This window comes from Poecile atricapillus, chromosome 6, assembly GCF_030490865.1.
Source record: "Poecile atricapillus isolate bPoeAtr1 chromosome 6, bPoeAtr1.hap1, whole genome shotgun sequence".
Lineage (NCBI taxonomy): Eukaryota > Metazoa > Chordata > Aves > Passeriformes > Paridae > Poecile > Poecile atricapillus.
The window spans coordinates 11869527-11890880 of record NC_081254.1 but is presented as its reverse complement, the minus strand read 5'-3'; the positions used below and the strand labels follow the sequence as shown (position 1 = coordinate 11890880).

At 38.5% G+C, this 21354-nt stretch overlaps 1 protein-coding gene across 1 annotated transcript in view; it reads right to left on the bottom strand.

The window, feature by feature from the left end:
- The window catches only part of OGDHL (oxoglutarate dehydrogenase L), a 47511-nt gene that overhangs the window by 5933 nt on the left and 20224 nt on the right, over window positions 1-21354 (bottom strand). The window contains exons 7-17 of the mRNA XM_058841927.1: window positions 18911-19057; window positions 18241-18331; window positions 17572-17751; window positions 17063-17191; window positions 16512-16691; window positions 16088-16240; window positions 14629-14731; window positions 13905-14033; window positions 11748-11898; window positions 9551-9678; window positions 3152-3330 (exon numbers count right to left, since the gene is read on the bottom strand). Coding sequence (XP_058697910.1) covers window positions 3152-3330; window positions 9551-9678; window positions 11748-11898; window positions 13905-14033; window positions 14629-14731; window positions 16088-16240; window positions 16512-16691; window positions 17063-17191; window positions 17572-17751; window positions 18241-18331; window positions 18911-19057 — 1570 coding nt within the window. The remainder of the gene's footprint in view (window positions 1-3151; window positions 3331-9550; window positions 9679-11747; window positions 11899-13904; window positions 14034-14628; window positions 14732-16087; window positions 16241-16511; window positions 16692-17062; window positions 17192-17571; window positions 17752-18240; window positions 18332-18910; window positions 19058-21354) is intronic.

Genomic DNA, 21354 nt, shown 5'->3' with positions numbered 1-21354 from the left:
GAAACACTGGGTGGCTCAGAGTACTGCAGTGACTCACACTTCGTGCATGCTGAACCAGAGCAGACTCAAAGTTATCTGCTGACTACTTTTGTTGTATTTGCAAGAAAAGCAGGCACAGGATCTCTCCCACTATTGTTCACTCTTCAGTACAGGACCAAGTACCTAGATGAATGCTTTAGCTAAAATGGATCAAAATATACACACACATTATCTGCCAGACTAACCTATGATTAATTTCTGCCTCCTTGGGGGATATTTTATGTTCTGTCATTACTGAACACTCCCATCCACTGTCTCACTAGCAGTACCCATGGCAATTACTTGAATTGCACAAATGCTGCTAGCTCCATTTTACATTAAGAAAACATGCATGCTGGCCACAGAAATTATCAGGAATAAGGAATGTAACAGAATCTGTTATTTTTCCTTTTCATGTCCCTGTTTAAAAAGGATCAGAGAAAGCTGTGAGGAGTGTTAGAATGCAATGTGCTTTTTCATGTATTGCTATTGCTGATAGCCTTGGCTTGTTCAAGTAACAGGTACCCTTAGGAAGGGGTTTCATTTTGCACACAGCTGTAAAGTATTTTAACCCAAAGACAAACTATTACACCTCTCAACTCTCTCCATGTCTCCTAAGCTAATAATGTTCATAAAGAGATTTTTTCTTTATATGGCTATCTCTCATCATAAGTTCCTCTGTTGAAATCTTAATACATGATCTCCAAAATCAGTCATTACTCTGACAACTAGTAATCCACCTTGACTGAACACATCATCCTTCCTAATTCCAAGTGCAGGATTCCAGATCCATAGTAGGAACACAAAGATGATCAGAGGAGTGGAGCACCTCTCCTATGAAGGCAGGCTGAGAGAATCAGGATGATTCAGCCTGGGGAAGAGATGGTTCCAGGGAAATATTTTACAGCACCTTCCTGTACCTAAACAGGACCTGTAAGAAAGCTGGAGAGCAACTTTTCACAAGGTCAGGTAGCAATAGGACAAGGGGAAATGGCTTTAGGCTACAAGAGAGCAAGTAGAGGTTTGATGCAAGGAAGAAAACCTTTACTGTGAGGGTGGTGAGGCACTGGCACAGATTGCCTAGAGCAGCTGTAGATGCCCTGTCCCTGGAAGTGTTCAAGGCCAGCCTGGATGGGACTCTGAGCAGCCCCTGGTCTAGTGAAAGGCACCATGCCATCGTGAGAGGCTTTGAACAAGATTCTCTGCAGTCCTTTCCAAGAAAAACCATTCTACGACTCCATGATTCAGTCTGCTGCATGGACTAAGGAAATTCAAAGGAAAAAAACATTCTGTTGGCAACAAAGGTGTAGCACAAATAGCCTAGAGCTAGTGCCTTATATCACTGCTCCTTTGAATTCTGCCTCTGCTTTTGAGGTGCCAAATAACCTGGTCACAGACAAGAAACTTGAGAGCAAGGAACAAAGCTGCACAAAACTATGGTGCACAGTAGCAGCCCCGTTTATTGTAGCACCTCTGATGTTCACATCTGCTGTAAATGAAATCCTGCATTAAGCATGGCATACACAGCACAAACCCAGTGCTTCTCAAGCACACTGGAGTCAGTACACTGGGAACAGAGATGTTACCAGCAAACAATTACAGGACAGGCAGGTGAGGCTTCCCCATCACTCACACACTGCCCCAGCAACAACCTCAGTCCAGAGCCTCAGTGTTCACATCCATCTTCAGTTTCTGTGCTGACACCACAAATCAGACTACCAGCAACTGCTGCGTGGGATGGAGTAGGGTTTATTTCTACTGTGACCACCTATCCAGTGAGACTTATACTGAATCCATTAGCTACTTTCAGATGAGTCCCCAAGGAGCCACTAGGCTGCAGAGTCTTTCAATCAAAGCCAACTTGCCTGTGAATGCATGACCTAGAGGTGAAGGGATCCATATCCCATTAAGAATCCTTCCCCAAATCATCTTGTCCCCAACACTGTAGTTATAGAAAGACTAGTCCTCCTGTAATGAAAAGGTCCTCTGGGAAGGTAAAAGATTTCAACAGCCTGGTGGGATTCTTAAATATTCCAAAAGCAGCTGACACTATTAGCAAATTAAGCATGTTTCAGAAGACCTGTGCAAATCTTCACTGCCAAGTGGCAATGGGAAAAGATTAAATGTATTTTAAGTAGCGGAGAACCAGCCCCTTAAGCCAAGTGCTTCCCTGCAGAGGACCACACCTCCTGCTGAGGGCTCATTCAGGCTGTCCCCTCAGGATACAGTTAAAAAAATTCATTTATCAAAACCCTTGTGAACAGCATCAGACCCTTTATTTTTTAAGCACAATGGATATAGGAAGGCATTCATAAGATATGAATGCACCCCAGTGTATCAGGACAGGATCATAACTGAATAGAAATAAACTAAATTGTTTGTGAGAATAGAAATGACACAGTTTGTGGTGAAAAGGTCTAAAGCATTAATACAGATGGAGATTGCCACTGTGGCACATACTATGCTTTTTTTAAATAGAAAACTAGAAACATACATGCAACAATTCATGAAGGTTAATGTATTTGAAAAGGAGAAAATTAACCTTGCCTGATATGATGTTCATGTAATCTTAAAAATAATTTAAAATATTTGAAGAACAGTTCCACTGCTGATATGAACTTCATATAACTTTACACATAGGGTGTGCCCACACCCTTTCCCTCTAAGACATTGTCTACTTCCTCCTATACACCAAAAAAGAGACAATTAACAGCTAGTAGAAACATTTTCCTTTCCAGAAAGAGGGAGATTTCTTATTATATCAAAATTTACCAAGGTCAATTATTTTTGAAGAAGTTTTTTTTGTCATTTCATGGCAAGAGAATTTACTGCAGAGTTTACACAGACATACTTTATTCAAAAAAAAGGAAAAAAATGGGGGGAAGTGGTACATGCCACTAAGGACATGAAACTAAGACCTCAGAAATATTGCTCAGGGTTTTTTGGTTTTCACCAGTCAATCTATCTACATTCTTCTCTGTAACACTGAGGCAGCCACACATGCTTAACAGTGCCTTCCTCCCCTGGGTTCCTATCAGCACTGGATCCCCAAGACACCTTTGACTTTTCCAGCTGCAGAGAAGGCACTGCAGCCAGCAGTCCCCTCCTGCACGTGCCAGCCAGCAGCGCTTACCATTCCTTCCATCCCGTGTGGCAGGAGCAGGACGATCCCGTTGTGCCGAACCCACTTGGCCTGGCCGGAGCTGATGAACTGGTCTATGATACACTGCGCCGTGTTGTGAAAGTCCCCAAACTGGGCTTCCCAGCACACCAGAGCATTGGGACTCGCCATAGCAAAGCCAAGTTCAAAACCTGACAAGCAAACAAGTAGGAAAATTAGAAAAATTGATTTCCTGAAAATTCTGGTCATTCCTCATTAAAAAATTAAAAATAAACCCAAAACTAGAGCATGAACTGGACTTCTAGAGCCCTGTTATAAATCATGCAGTTTCCAGTAGTACCATTTCAAAGCCTGACTTCTATCCTTCAAACTTTTCCTCAAACATTTCAAAATCATAGGAGCTTTTAAACCAACTAAACCCCCTCCCTCCACTCCAACTTCAGTATAATATTTCTCTAAGAGCTCACTACTATCTTCTCCTGTAAAAATGCACTTACAGCCCAGTTAAAGACAATGTTGTGTAGAAATATTAAAATTAATAAATAACTCTTCTTTCCCCCTCTCATAAGCAGATGATGAAGAAAATTACTGGTGATATCAATTTTCAGTCTACAGACATGATCCTAGTCTTCAGATCTTCCAAGAAACTTGAATGTAACAGCTGCATGGCAAACATATCTGGGACTTGGATAAACAATCCTTTCTTAGGCAGGGCTAAGGACCCTTTAGGTTTCTGCTTCAGCATTAAAGTATTTGATCTCTGTTCATATTTTTCTTTGACTTTTTGCTATAGCAGAGCCTGGAGTGCTGAATAAATACCTGTACTCAGATTCTCCACCTATAGTTTGGAGTGATTGCAACCAAAATGTTAAAGCTCTCAGTAAAAAACAGAGTTATATAGCAGTGCTCTGGGTATAGAGGTTCTGACTGAGGCAAAACTGAGTCAATATACACAGAGAATAAATATTTAATTGCTAGATAAATTTCATGTTGAAGCTCTATACAGAATATAATGATGTGATTTCAACTACAGAACTTCAATATGGGAATACTCTCATTGAAGCTTACCCCTCAGATCAACTAACTTTTGGGTTTTCAGTCCTTTCAACTCCAACCCAGTCAGGCAATTCCAACCCAATTTTTTTCTTACCATCCCCATGGCAAGAAATCTTGGAGTCATTTGGCTTTTGGACTACTGATCTCTGAACAGTCCATCCATGACTCCAGCAGATGCTCATGGTCCCACCAAAAGGCAACTGATACATTAGAGGCCAAAAGAAGACTGTAAAGACAGCCCTTCCTCTATGAGTCCCCATGACAGAGAGTGAGAATGATTTTTGCTGGCCTTGCCTTTGGCCTGACTGCCTGAACAGCCTTTCCTTCATCTCTGGCCTCCTCGTTTGTATAATTCCACTGCTCTTAACACAATGAAAATGGCGGAAAACTTTACACAACTTCTTCAATCATATTCCCAAAGGTATCTGAAAGAGATTTCCCTAGATGGACTTGAATCCCATTCTAATTTTACACAAGCATTAAGAGACCATTTCCACTGATTGGGTTACATGGTTGAGAAAATATGCAATATGTTCAAGACTTATTTGTGCATATGCTGCTCTCTGTAAGGGTGGGGTAATCCAGTTTTTAGACAAGCACAAACTGAGGTCTTGACTACTCAGAATTATCAATAATCACACAGTGCTTTTCAAAGAGTATGGAGGTCAATGCATACTTAAAATTTGGTCACAGCATACACATAATTCTACTTCATATATGAAAGATCGCCCCTAAAATTCATATGGAAAAAAGAGTATAATTTCTCATTTCCTATTTTGCTGACAACTTCAAGATAATCTCTACAGGGTAACAATGCTCTAGGTGAAGCTGTATCAAAAAGTGTGATCTTAACACAGATACCATTTCCAAGCTTTCCGACAGCTATAAAAATGTCTAGGAAAATACATCCAAACGTAATCTATACATTCTGATTAGCATTTTGAGAATAATGTTGCTGAGACTAGTATTTCATGGCACATGTGTCTGTGATACACACATCTTTGGTATACCAGAACTCAATTTTCCACCAGGGAAATGGCAGTGAGAGTTACTAAATTAAAACTATTCCAATCGTGACTACAGCAGGGGAATAACTTTAACTCTTGACAGACTAAGGAGTCTGTGAAGAATTACTACTACTACCTTCATGGGGAAAAAATAGCTTAGAGAACAAAATCTGAACTGCTCAATAAAATTTTAAAAAGTGCTGGTGGAGAGAGATCTAGACAGATGCAAGATGAACAGCCCAGGAGAGGGTGAGATGTTCTCTTGAAAAAGTGAATTGTTGGGGGACCAGAGTCAAGGTCAGGGAAGGTGACCTGAACTAGAAAGTCTCCACCATTCTAGAGATGGGACATGAACTGCAGGGGAGCAGGTTCCTACCCAGGTCCCTCATGAAGGCTCAACCTCAGACCAGAAAGAAAGAATTTTAAAAAAAAACAGACAAACAAAGAAAGAAAGACCACAGCAGAGACCTTGCAAACTTTATTGTTTGCATCTGCAGAAACAAGAGCTGAACATTTAAAATCCTGTGCAAATTTTGTGGGTTTAAAGAATTAACTCTTCCACAGGTAGAAACAGAAAACAGGTTGAAGATGAGGAAATCCAAGGTAACCAGGTAGCAACACAACTTTCAAAGAATGTCAGGTAAGGAATCCACACACCCGAAGGGTGTTGGAAAGCAACCAGCCAACTCCAAACAGCAGGCAGCTGCTCAGAGCACACCAGGGCACAGGGAACCAGGAACCAGCACAGCAGTCTGGTAAACTTCTACACTGAGGGGACAGAGGGAAGAAAAATACACAGCACTTGATTAAGGCTGCAAAACTAATGTTTCAATTGCTGGAGTTCATTATGGTCCCTAGATGACAGACCTAGCAGAAATGCCTGTTTCTATTAGTCCATTGCCTGCTGTGCTCCCTCACTGTTCTTCCGTCACTCTGGCACAGAAAGAAGTGCTGTCAACCAAAGTGGCAGCTTACACAGCATACTGCACTGTGTTTTTCCCCACAGCATTTTCATGATTGTCATAAGAATAGCTGTTTTTCAATTAATATAAGTAAGGCTACAGCCATAACTTAATTCAATATGAATTTAAAGTGACTTAGGGCATGAATGGTAACTAATGGTTAAAAGGGATTATCAGTACGTGGATTTTATGTCAGAATGAAGAACAGCTCAGAGACAGCTTTTTGCTATCTTTAACAGAAATTCTAAGCTCAGGGACTACAGAGGGATATGCATCCTTTCACAAACTCAAACACAGCTCAGGACAAAATGAAGCTAATACCCATCTGGTGGCTGACGCTATTAAACAGGCAGACTGATGCCTTCTCAGAAGTCCATGCAGTTGCCATTGATTACTACAATCTAGTAACCTAGTCCTAGTTCCTAACACAATTTCTGACAGGTATTTGTATTTACTATCCCCAACACTAAAAATACATTCTTCTGACTGAGCAGGAATACTACATATTTCATCCTAGGTGTGTATTGCAAAAAAATAATTTTACATTAATACCTGTCTTCTTCCTTTCATCTTTTGCTTTAAACTTGATGTTTTCCCTTGAGAAAATTATACTCCAAGTCTCATGGTTCAGGAATTTCCTGAACTACACACTAGTTCCAAGTCTATATAGCCTGATATTACTTGAAAGCTCCCAGTATGAGATGCTCCAGCCCAAGATCTCTCAAGGCCAGTATTGAACCTGACAAAGAAACTCACCTCTTGCATAGACACTCAACACTACACAAGTCATTCAGAGGGCCAGAAAGACAGGAAATCCTTTCAAGTATTTAATAAATGCTGAAGAAGTAGAATGGAGCATCTGTTAGTTACTTTTGGTTTTTTCCTCTATCCTAATCAGCAAGTAAATTCAGACAAACATTTTTTGCTTAAATGACTTTTCACAGCTATCACTTATACTTCCAGATATTCAGCTTCAGTACAAGGAGAAAATTACAGCAAGGCAAGTGGATGCACAACTAAACTATAATAATCTGGGTGTAGCTAAAAATAGGAGACATAGGATGTCAAACAAAATTATCAGAGGTTGTCAAATACTCTAAATTAGCAGAGATTGCTAAGTACTCTCATTTAATGTTCAGGTTATACCCACTCCAGAGCTTCCTGTAGACAAAATATAAGCAGTTGTCTGAACTACAATTGAATAAGACTGCCTTTGTTTTCTTTCTAAGTGAAATCAATCCTGCTAGAGTATCATTTTAATGGAGCAATGGCTCCCCAGGTGTTACTAACTAGCTTCACTACAACTTGGTGTAAAGCTCACAGCTCTGAACAGATACCAGCTCTTGGCTTATGTACCTGCCAAGGAAATAATCTTTAGTTATATCATGCTGGGCTGTTTCATCCATTTTTACTTACAGAAACTAAGGGAATTCCCAAAATGCTTCTGAGATGCTGTGTATTAACATAGTCATAAAATAAATTCCTAACACTTTTTCACCATTTTTCTCCTTTATATTATTTCACAACTCTCCTTACAGCCACCAAACACTTCAGTGCACTAATTCTAAACTGTTTCTTTTAACAGAATCAGATAGTAGAAACAGCAGTTAGAGAAAGTAAAGTGTTCAGCAGTTTTGGTTCTCCTGAAGGACCAACTCCATGAATTGCAAGCCTTCACTTATTCTTCTGTGTATTAAAAAGGAGACCCAGTCATGTTACCAGCCAAATAAATATCAATTCTGATACCTCTTCTTTGACTCAGAGTCTTAACTAGAAAAGACATGTTCAAACACTGCTGCTTATCCCAAAACTGTCTCTGTGTGGAGGTAATACACAAGAGTAACCATGTTGGAAAAGGGCAATATATAAAAGCCAGCAAGAGAGAGAAAACTTTATTATAAAATCACTTCAACACAGAACATGGCATATTTAGTTTAAAAAAACCCAACCCAACAAACAAAAAGCCACATCACTTAACTATTTGCATCAATTTAATCTCCTTTACTGCTAGGAAACATCTCGAGGGATTTAAAGGTCTTGAAAATTAAAGGTATCAATACTATTAGTTTTGAAGAACTTGTCATCCCATCTGTGAAGCAGAAGTATGGAAATAGTATTGTTTTCAGCATACAAACAAAACCATATTTTACCATATTGCTTGGATTCAATGAATTTTGTTAAATCAAGTCTGGCTGGGTAAGGTGGAAGGGCAAGATGAGATCAAGAAAGAGAGCGAGCCTTCTTGGTTAGTTTTTTAAAGAATGGTATCGTGACAGAATTGCCTTCACACCATATCAACACTAGGCTTCCTGCTGTGTTGTTATTTTTGAAACAAAATCAGATTTCAACCATATCCAGACATTTGTCACTTCTTTTGGAATGTAAAAAGAGAAAACCCAGAAACTTATGACCCACTTACCCACAAGTTTTGCAACGACACTGTAAACAAGCTCAAATTAAGAAACCCCAGAACACATAGTGAGAAACAATAGGAAATTGGAAATAATCATTCTCTGAAAATAAAAATTCTCTTTATTTTTATCTATGCCAATTATTTTTCTCCTGTTTATAAACATCCTTGCTTGCACTCTCCTATTTAGAATTTACATGTTAGCAATACAAAAAATGTGATTCTGTTCACACCAATTCTGCCACAGAGTTAACAAAAATACCTAAAAAATCTGGTCTCGAGCCCATGCTCCAACTGTACAATTTTATATCACTTTAATTTTAATATTATTAGCAGTAAGTAACATGTAGCATTGTAAAAATTACTAAGTAACCAAGTATTTCTGGAATTTTGAAGGAAGCAGCTATCAACGACCACCTTTATCTACTACAATGTTTCAAGTTTTTCCTTCACACAATATTTTACTATCCATACAATCAGTAACACTTTTGATAAATTATTAGATGTATTTGTTTCATGCTCCACATTCCTCTTGCCACCCTCATCATGTCAGAGTAAGGTTATCCATTCTCTGTGGCTGAAGGTAAAATAATTCACTATGATTAATGCTATCACTAAAAAGAATTTGTTTCCTTGAAACAGCACATTCAGAATAGCAGTTCAGATAAGGCCAGGATGGATTTTTTATATCTCTATAACAAACTGTCTCCGGTTTTCTTGTTAGTTCCTCCTCTTTTAAGAAAGCATCAGATGCACATTCCAGCACCGCCAAGATCAAGAATAGCAGATGGATGCTGTTAACTGAATCCCAAAATTGTAAAATGTGGGGATGCTTGTTTAAGGGATGCCAGAACCTTTGATACCTGCTTCATATATGACCATTTTACAGCTTCTTTTTTCCCCCACATTCTTCTCCTTGCTGACCTCTGCTTCTTATCTAGCAGCCCTATCAAACCCCAGGCAGATCAAGACGTACCCAAGACCCCATACTCGGAGAGAGAACTGTTGCACACGGTGTAGGGGGCCTGCTGCTCCCAGAGGTGATTCATGGGAACACAAGTTCTCTTGTCAACTTCTTGATCGTGAAGCACATGGTGACGATGGCTGCAAAGAGTTGTTCAAAGAGATTTATTAGCCAAGAATCATTTGGGGCTTTAACAGAGCTATTTTCAAAGCTAAAGCATCAAAGCTGTGTTCTGGACAGCAGGCACCATGGCTATCTCTGCTACACACAACACCCTGGTCTGATTGAAACCACGGGAAATAAAATCACATGTCTAAATACAATTACTGCACTGTAAGGACTTTCACTGTCTATCCAAGGCTTCTCAAGCACTTACAGAAATTGAAAATACCTTATTGTTAGTAGAACTGGGGAGAAAGAGAAAAGGATAGGGAAGCTGTTGCTATAATAATTCTATATAATAGAATTATTAAAGGAAAGAAATTCTGAGGAACTTTTTATGAAAAAAATTTGTTCTGCATTCCTCACAAATTCTAACATTTTCCTTGAAACAATTGTTGTTTGTCTGTAATGGAAAAAAATGTAATCTAATTTCAGCACTGAAACTTGAAGGAGTTGTATTCTCTTTCCTGCTATTTCCACTCACATGCACCATTTACAGTTCTCTAGAATACCATTAATCAGCATTAGAATGGGACATCAAGGAATACCAAAACAGAGATGACTGAAGTAATTACTGCAATCCATTAACTCTGTGAGCAGATTGAGTGAATCACAGCAATATGTCCAGCTTTACAACCACTGACATAAGGCCCAGTTACTGTACTGGTAACAATACTGTGTGTTGTAGAGCTGCCAACACTGAAGTCTGAATCTTATTGCACTTCCTTTTGCTGTAATGAATGCTAGCAAAAGAGCTCTGAAATTCATCTACAACTCAACAATCTGAAGCCAGAAAAAGACTGAACCTTTGAAGAGCAGCACAAGGAGGGGAGTAGACAGAAAAGCGGAAATTCACACACCAAACAGCTGTTTGGCATAAATCACTTTTGCTGCCATAATTTTCATTTTTTCATTAAGCCAAAGACCTAGTTATGTGTTAAGCTTCTTGAGTACAAAGTTTTGTGTTTCCCTGGCAAAAGGTAATTAAGATGAACATAGATGGCCAGCCAGAAATATACAGACATACAATTTGCACATGTGCAAGTGTCAGATTTACTGACATCAAACCAGTACAGAATTAAGGCTGTCCCCCTTCCCTCTGTCCTCTGAGAGTTTGTCTCCAAGAGGGGAAGGGGTCCGGTGCTTCTGTCAGAATCTAGATAAAGCTGCAATCTATTGATAGTGTTGAGGACTGAAACAGAAAGAAAAGAAGCCATCACATGGAATAGTGAAAGAAAGAACTACTTTCTAGACATGACTTTAGGAGCTCCAAAATAGTGAAAGCACCCCATTGTGCTGTTTTATTATGCCAACACGGTACATTCAGTTCATCCCAAATTCTAGCCAATAATGTACCAGAGAAGATAGGCACCAAAATTTATTTCTCTTCTGCAAGCATTCACAATGGAGCACAGTACAGCATTCACCCCAGGAACTGGCATCACATCAAAGGTTTCAATTAAATACATCATGAACATTTTACTCTACAGAGAATCAGGTAAGGCAGCAAACTGTATATATTTTACCAAGTGATGAGATCCTGCCTTCATACATAACCCATAGGCATTAAAAGTCTCAGTACAATGGACCTTGTTTCACTTTAAAAGCCTCACCAACTGGCAACATGTTTGTTCACAGAGTACACAAGTTCCAAGCAGCCACCACTGGAATGGTATTTAAAAGATTCAGGATCTGCTGCAGCAACTATCCTCTCTTCTCAACAATTAGATGGAATGCAACTGTATTTTTGGTTAGAAATCAGGGGGAAAGACACCATTTCTGCTTTTCAGCAAGAGAAGGTAAAAAGTGTCTAAAAATGTTTGTTCTGGCTTAAATATTATACTTTAAAATGCTGCTTACAGATACACAGGAAATTTGATTATTATTGACTTCTAGAAATTATAACATTCAGATTAAGGCTGAAGAAAGAACCCAAACTTTCCCCTCCCTGCAGAAGACCATATTTTTTAAACAAATGCCAAGTTGTTTCTTTAAGTGTGGGACTTAAACAGTTTTAACAACATTTAACAGTTATTTCAGTACTGACCTGAAAGTACCTCTCTCCACATCCTGGCCACTTAGTCGGACATGTATCCCTTCTTTGAGAACAGAGCCAAAAGCCATGTATTCTGCCAAGGCCCAGTCAACAAGCCTGTTTTTGGTCATTTCCAAGCGGGCTTTCAAAATCCGAGAGAGTCCTGTGTCAGAATAAAGATCAGAGGTGAATGGATCAATTCCAGAGAAATTCTCCGTTCACATTAAATTCACCCTACGTTCTCCTTCCTCATTGGCTAAGCTAAACACAGATACCAAATCAGGTCTACAAACTGTTTTTATAGAACTAAACTGCTGACAAAATAAAACAACTTGCTTCCCAAGCAAACAGTTGTGTAATGTTCATACCTTGTTTTTGAAAAAGAAAGTAAGGTTGACTGTGTCAGAATCTACTGAGGACAATTAAAAAGACCGATGGTGAAATTCTTCTTCCTCAAGGTATATTTCCACTTCTCTAACTCCAAGTACTGTTTTATGAGAGACTGAAAATAGCAAATTGGTTTCTGAATTTTTGTCTTCCTTTCCTAATTTTTTCTTGGCATTTGTCATATTGCACTTCTGGAGATGCTGCACAGTGAAATAGGCTGGATTGATCAATACTATGAATATCATATAAATAGAAAAACTGTAGCAGCTGCCAATGGATTTTCAGTTGGTAACCAATAGCTGACTTTTCAGTGAAGATTTTATAACCTTGTGAGCCAAAACACAAGTTAAAACACTGTCACTTTCAAAGGGAAGAAAACTTCAGAGCTGCACATAGATGATTCCAGCTTCGAGACCACAAGTCTCCTGTATTCACTGTCAGTTGACAGCATCTTATTTTCACATCTGCACTGGTGATTTTGGTAAGCTGTCCCATATGTTATTTTCCCATATCTTCCTTTCCTTACTTTCCACAATTTTACAGAAAAATACCCCACTTTCTTGCCACATAAAACTCTCATTAAAATAGCCTCATTTTAAGTTAAAAAAAAAAAATCTTGAAAATTTCCCCTTTAGAATATATTATACATTTGATAAAAAGGAACAATCTTCCCGTTATTTGTTGCAAGACTATATGATAGCAAGCTGTTTCATTGTGAAAGGACAAAGTACTTCCAATTCCTGTTTCTCTCCCCTTTTATTTCTCCACAAATTCTCTCTTACATCCTTTTAAACTGCATAAAAAATCTAGCATACCATAATTGTTTTGAACCATAAATCTACCTTATATACTGGCAAGTGTTCCCTAGTGTCAATGGTTAATCACCTTACTAACAACAGACCAATTTTCCTTTTTAATTAGAATGTCTTATACTAAATTTTATTGGCCAACTATGATTTTTAATTTATCAGTGTCACAACAAAGTGCACAAATGTGTATAAGAGTTAAATTTATCCATTAATTGTATCTGCTCAACAAGCCTGCAATTACAAACTGGGAATGCCCTATCATCATTACTTGTGTTTCATTTCCCAAAGGAACACAAATACATAGCATATTTACAGAAGACAGACTTTATTCCTTGATGGATGACTCTAGAGAGGATTATCTTTCTCTCTTTAGAGATTTTAAAGAGAAAAAAGCTCTTTATTCCTTATCTTTAGTATGTACCCTACAAGTCAACAAAAGAAAAAAAGATCGCTAAACAAAGGGTCCCCATGTTTCCCCATGGAATGAGCAAGTTATTGCTCCCAATAGTTGCTAGATTTCAACCTGCCCAGGAAATAAAACTATCTCAGAACTCTGACACAGTGTTGGGGCTCCCCAGCGAGATAAGCACTTACTATAATAGATGCCAAAGTGAGGACTGAATCTTTTTAGAACAAAAGCCAAGACTTTTTTGGGGGAAAATGCAAGGATTTGAAGAATGAAAGGAGTTATTAACCGAAGGTTGCAAAGAGACTTCTACCTCCCTCAGAGGAAAATCTATTTTAATGAGGTATGAAACAGAAGTGGTGTGATACTGAAAGAATATTATGCTGAGAACAAGCAGCAGGCTCTTAAATGTCACATTCTCCTCACCCATAGAGTAGAAGAATCAAAGTAAAAACAAGTTGCAGATATTTTTCTCTTTGAGAAATGGCCCAGGAATAACTTCTGTGCAGAAATAGAGTAATGGAGCATGACAAGAAGCCAGTAAGAGACACAAAGCCTTCAGCTGACCTGAGTGTATTTTGAAGTCTTTGACTGGCACTGAACTAGCGATATTGCCAATGTGAGTCAGCAGCTCTTCTGAAATGCCTGTTGGAGGACAAGACATGCTCTTGGGCTCTCCATCCACGTTAAAGAAGCCTGGGAGGAAGAGATTTGGTGAGATACTCAAGGATTGTTTAGGAGATATGTATATTACTTACAATTTATTCAACAACTCAATAGTGACATTCTAATTAGCAGACTAAGCCTAGTTCTTCACCTTTCACTGGGAAACAATAATTTTGATTGTCTGCATGACAACAGAAGCTGATCTTACAGGCTCACAATGATCTATTTTGTTTCTGCTTTCACTCCCTGTGATGTCCAACTATGTGGGCAGAGGCAGCCAATAAAAGGCATATGGCACCTCAATCCCTCAAACAAAAATAAATAACATGAGACATACTTCTTCTTCCTGACAGCTCAGACAGTTAACAGTACAGGAAAACCACTTCTCTGCTAAACTGGAAAATAGCTTTTTCAAAGTCACAGCTTACTTTGCACATTTTTAAACAGAAGCATTTATTTCAAGTTGATCTGGGAGAATGCTGGGAGATCTGGGAGGCAAATCAAAGATCACATATTCCATTTTATAGGAACACTGTCTGATCAAATCTATTTAAATCCTAGATTCTGGACTCAAAATAAAAGCATGTTCAGGTAGCACTAGGATAAATGAAAGGACATTCCTTACCAGGCCAAGGTGAATCCAGCCAGTGCTTGATATGGAGGATCTTATTATCTTTAGATCTAGTATATGCTTCTTCACATATTCTATCATACTTTGCAATTTCTTCCTGTAGAACAAAAAACTTCTAAAATAGATAAACATAATACCCTCATCTCTTACAGATAACACCTCTCGTTCAGCACGATAAAACAAGCTATTTAAGTCCATGAGAAAATTTAGTTAAAATAATGCAAACAAATAAATTTAATCTAGAATCAAACAGCCTTCCAGAAATATGCTTATATACATTGCTCTAAATAAATCATATAGTTCACTGGACAGATGTTACAGAGGGGTGTACCAGAAGCTGAAACTGCAAGCCTTGCTCTAAAATGAGACAAAATGGAATTATCAAATATAATTTACAGTCATACTCCTAAGATCAAAATAATCCAGTTCTCATACTCCCAGCTATGAAAGACACTAAAGTTTGGAAAAGAAGTTTCCAAAAAACTAGTCTGTCTTGGAGTGTCTAGCAAAAAATCTGCTGGCCACACCTCTCAATGGCAATAGATTGAATGCCATATTCCATAGAGGCAGAATGCCTCTGCAATATCTGTGTTTCAATCCAGAGTCACACTAAAGTTATTGAGATAGCTAACCTTTAAAGGAATTAACAGCAATTTTGAGCTCAGTCTGTACAGCCAAACATCCATCCAGGATCCTAGATCCAGTCACCAAATCCCATGGTGCCTCTATTGGCACATGATATAATAAATTATTCAGGAAAGCTACTTCTGCCTGAGCTGTGATCCTTCTTAAAGACAACAGAATGCACCTACCCAAAGTGCTTATTTCATGATCTGCAATATCACATCACTACACCTTCTCAGAAGGTCCTTGAAAGTTTCAAGGCTCCTCAGAAGGTTTTGTCTGCATTCTAAACACTCATTCTCAAAAAAATTAAGGTAAAGACCTAACCAGCTTAATACGACACCACAATCTACACTTCATCTTTCTGGAATACTTCAAATGATCTCTGAGCTTGGTTGAATTCTTGCAAGAAAACTAAAAGGTTAAATTGATTCGATTTCGTCATTGCTGGACACAAGCCTGCCAACGTTATCAATAGGAAGCTATCAACAGGAGTGTTTAAATACTGTCTTGCTGCTGAATTGAGGTCCCAGAGATCAGGAACAGCTGATAAATGCCTCTATTTTCCAATGTTCTTATTTAATCACCTTCTCCCTCAGAACTGAAACAATTTTTTATGTGCAATATATGTTAATTACTTCAGAGCACTTCTAGTCCTTTTGTTACAACAATAGTATTTACATGAAAATCCAAGCGAAATTGAACCACAAACTGCCAAAGGGTAAAGACTTATCACAGTAAGGAAGTTTTCAAGCAGGCAGCATACAGTGTCAGTTGGGTCTTTCCCCTTACAACTCCTTAGATTCCCTCTAACTCTGCTGGTATATACCTCAAACTCCTGCAGCGTCACAGTCCCATCTGCAATCAGTTTATCAGCATATTTCTTCAGCACTGGCACCTGTTTATGGATCTGCTTGTACATCAGAGGCTGGGTGAACATGGGCTCATCCATTTCATTGTGCCCTCTCCTACGGTAACAAACCTACAAAGGGAAAGATTGCTTCTGCTGATAAAGAAAAATGTAAAATGCAATATTTTCATTTCATAGTTTTATAGAGATCTTAAGAGGTTTATTGCAAAAAAAAAAACATCCATGGCTTTTTGTGGACCAGTTAGTTGCTTGGTATTTTAAAACCAAGAGACTAAAGGCCTTTTAAATCAAATATGTTCCTTGACTGGACCTTCTAAGTCACAAAAAAATAAAGAGTAGTATATAAGGCACAGAATGAAAAGTTAAGAAAACCAAAACTTACCAAGTCAACGACCACATCCTTATTGAAAGTGTTTCTCCACTCTGCAGCTACGTTGCACACGTACATCACTGCTTCAGGGTCATCAGCATTCACGTGGAAAATGGGAGCATTGACCACACGAGCAACATCAGTGGGATATGGAGATGAACGGGCCATACGGGGGTCTGTGGTGAAGCCAATCTAAAAATTCCAGAAACTTCTATTAAAACAATTTCAGCACCTCCCTCTATTCTGTTTTAAAGTTCGCATTTAATAGCCATTCATAAAGCAACAACATCAGCTTTTCATTGTGGCTAGCTAGCTTCTTTTTGCTCCCTTAAAAACCAAAATAAGCTTAATCCAATTAAGTATTACAATTTGAATGGAATTCATGTAGGTGATGAAATATTATCCACTCAAGAGCTGCTAGATACTAGGATCATTTTCAGAAATATCTCAACCATTCCAATAACCAGAGGGAGCAAGAACAAACAATAATGACAAACAATAAAAAGAGACAGATGGGCACATATTCAGCAGATAAGTTGATTGGAAAAGCCTGTACTCGTTACCTGGTTGTTGACCACAACATGGATAGTGCCATTTGTAGTGTAGGATGGGAGGTCACTAAGATGAAATGTCTCATAAACCACTCCTTGTCCTGCAAAGGCAGCATCCCCATGTAATAATATGGACATAACCTAAGAGGGAGAATTGTACATACATATCCACACATATTAGAAAGGAAACCCGCAATTTGAGAGTCTCCGCAAGATTTATTGGCTCCCTATTTCTGTAGTGCTTATTAAAAAACCACAGTAATTTTATGATAAAATATAAAATTCTCAGCATTCTGCTGCCTTTTCTCAGCTTGCAAAAGAAATAAAGCTTTGAGCCTACTTCCTGAAGTTACCCTTGAGGTTTCATGTCAGAAACCTTACCTAGTTCAACAGGTGATATATCCCTTTTGTGAAGGAGGAAAAGAAGCAGATTCTGTGATATGAAACAACTGGCAAACTATTTTTATTGGAAATACCATGAAAAACTACCATTAAAAGTTACTATATTAAACAATTTTTACCTTTTTCCCTGCCGTATCCCCTCGATAAAACTGTTCAGCTTTTGTCTTGCCTTGCACAACAGGATCAACTGCTTCCAAGTGAGAAGGGTTAGCCATCAGGGACAGAGTGATTTTCTTGTTTGTTTTTCGGTTGATCCTCTCATGGTACATTCCCAGGTGGTATTTTACATCCCCAGATCCCTAACAAGAAAAATGTAATCACAAATCAGACCTGCTCCATCTGATTCACTAGGCCTAAAATTTGTGCTTCAGCCTGAAAAATGCATCTGGTTACCTGAACATCAGTGTGCACTATGGGTTTGACACCATAATTTCAAATTGGGACACTGTGCCTATTCTATTATCTTACTGTTGTCATCAAACATTAAATAAATACAGCATATTAATACTCTGTTCATCCATATAAAACAAAAAGAGATGCTTAGAGGTTATGAACTCTGTCAAATGGAATTTATTTATCTACAGTCATTCCTGAGAGACCTTCTGCATGTTAGAAGTATAACAATTTTTAAATTTGTTAAGAAATTTCACCAAATAATGTTCCTCAAACTAGTAAAGAAGGCATTGCAGCTGATAATGCTGTTTTCATAGTAATCATGACCAAAACAACTGAAAACAATCTTGAATGTTGACCTCTCTATAGAGAGGTCTAATGAAAAAGCATCTTACCTCATCAGCTGCTTCAAGTTTGGGATCAAACTGACAGAAGATCTGCTCCAGCTCTTTTCGGATTACGTTAGCCAATACATTCAGCCGACCTCTAAGAAAATTCCAAACACAGTTATGTCTCAAAAATGGTACTAAGAGAGTCAACAGTATAAAACTCACAAAATCTGCAAACCACCCTGTCAGAAATTTGCAAATGTTCTCTTCAAACTTTTGAGCTTGAAATCCGTGATTCAACCCTTCTTCCAATAACAAAGTTCCTCGAGTGTGTTCCCTCAGACACTTTAGAACACCTTGTTATCCAAGTGAATTTTGTAGCTATCTAGCAGTCTTTAAATAATCACATTATAAATTAGTTAAGGCAGACTGCAAAAGTAAGTTCAAAATTACCCCACAAAGCTTTCTCAGTTCTCTGCAATAGCAGATATACCATGGCTGCTTTCACGTTTGCTTGCAGCTTCAACATACACTTTGGAGAGTTTCTCTACCCTTTACTTTTGAAACTGTAGCCTCTTACTGACAGGTGATTGCTACAGTTCTGTGTTCCCATTACTTATGACTGACTCTTCCTATCTCAGCTTCTCTAATATCAACTTTTAAAACAAAATTCTAGAATCCAAAACTTGTCCCAACACTGTATGCCTATTTGTTGGGGTGTTTCCATTGGCATTACCTGTGAGGCATTCCCATTATAACATATTCAATTCCCATTTCACTGGATTTATCAATAATAGTCTTAAGTGCTGGAATCATTACTTCACATCCTTCCAAACCAAATCTCTTTTCAGAAGACCACTTGCGGGCAAGGAAGTCTTCAAATCTTTGCCAAAAAGAAACAAAAAACCAAGAGAAGTTACAAATGTACTAAGGTAATGTAGCAAATACTTATTGTTTACCATCTTACAGCAAATAAAGTTACATTAACTGTTTTAAAACATCAGTGAATACAAGTTATATGCCTCTGGAATTCAGTCACATGGGGAAAGAAACACAGGAGAGAATTCAGTCTTCTTTCTCCCCCATCTGAAAACCATTTACTAGGACTTAGAAATGATTAAGAGTCCTCATCTCAAAGACAAAATTCACTTCCCAAGTCAAACTCTGCTCTCATGGATACAAATCTGACCACTGGGAAGGCAGAGTGACAGCAAAGAAGTCTCTTCTGTGAATTAAAGAAAATATAACAGAGAACCTGTATTTTCTAATATTTGTAAAAAAAAAAAAACAAAACCAAAACAGAGCAGAAAGCACACCTAATCCATATAGCAAGGCTCCTCAGACTGTGTGATGTAACACTCAGGAATGAGCCAAGAAGCAGGACACTGGTATTTCTGCCTCAGCTTCAGCAGCAGAATGATGTCACTCCCTGACAGCTCTAAGCTCTTTCATTCTTTAATGTATTTGGGCCAGAGGCAATGTGAGTGATTAAAAAGTACCTTTCAACAAACACTGAAAAGATTATACATTGTAAAGCTTGGAGATAGGAAAGGCAAAGAAAATACATCTTCATGAAAGTAGCTGTATTGATTACATCATCTGTGCAGTGCCTTGCCTCATAACACTGCCATAATCCATTAATATCCAGCTTATTCCTCACTTAGAATCCTGACATTTACCTCTTTAGACTGAAATCCTAAAGGATATGAACTGTTGCCAAAAGTGTCTCCTAGCTCACCCATCAATACCGTACAATCCAGCCATCTAAACATGGCAGACCCTCAACTGAGCTATTCTGTCAGAATTCCTCAGGGAAGTCTGTGGGGCTATGCCAGTTTAGATATAAAGGGAAAGCACTGTGCCATGTGAACAGCAGGCCCCACAGGGTGAAGGAAAGCAGCGCACACGCTGATTTCTTCCTCTTTGCAGCAGCAAGTTAAGCCACTAGTGGACAAGCAGCAAGTTCACTACTTGAGGCAAACTGCCACTAAGTGTGCAGAGCTACAGTATTTCAGTCACACCTTGCCAGCCCCCGACACACCACTGGGAGTCTCAGAGACCCAGCCTCTGTCACTGCATGCATTTCCAGTGAGGAAAACATCTGGTGAAAGCTGGTTGCTCTCTGGAAATCTGGAAATGCTTGACCCTGCCCAGATCAGGCTCCACATCACGGTCTAACATGTTTACTAATGCATTACAAAGTAGCTCAGAAATATACGAGTATTTTACATAAGGAAGATTTTAAAATGACTGTTTGTTCAACAACCTATCAGTGAAAACCATAAGGGATGAGAAATCCAACTTTAAAATTCAGTTTCAAGTACCTGAACTCTGTAGTCTTGGAATGAACATATTTTAAAAACAGTCTTAAGCCACATAATGGAAACCTACTTTACAAGGCCACAAAGCTAAAGAGCACAACCAGTTTTCCACAAAACTAGACTTTTTTCCTAGGCCATTTTCAAACAATAAAATAAAAATCACTCTAAAGATAGCTGGATAGAAATTTTTTACAAAATTTTTTCCCCATACAGCAGACAATTAATTTGGCAGAAGATAAACATTAGGCTCCTTCATACCACCAGAAACCTTGATCTTTCCACAGCTTAGGCAGGAATAAAAGCACAAATTCTTGTCTTAGTATAAATGGAGATGGTTCATACTGAGGGCCTTTTAAACAAACTTACTCAAGTGTAATATTCACTTGACCATTAAGTGTCATTTTTGTTTCTGTTTAAATGAAACATTTAATGAGCCATTATAACACTGACAAACAAAAGACCTGGCAAAAACATCTTTTGACACCTCCCTTGAGCACTTCATTTCTAGGTCTTTGAACACAGAATCTTAACCAAAAAGTGTGCCTTTAGAAATCTCTGTCTCTTGTGTTTCACAACGGACATACACACTGTTTCATGTTGTAAGGATTGAAATAAATCTTGTGTCTGAGAAGCCTTGTTCCAGGGGTAAGAGGATAATTCAGTCTCTGGGATCACAGTATTTCCAAACAGATAGCCACAATGGGAGTAGTCAAAAAGCTATTTCCAAATGCGCTTTCTTTTATTGCAGATACTAAAACTGTGGCTGCCAGGTCATGCAACAGCACAACACATCTTGGCACATCTCAAAATGAAAAGGGCAGAAACAGGACTTGAAATCACACACCAACATCGCTCTGAC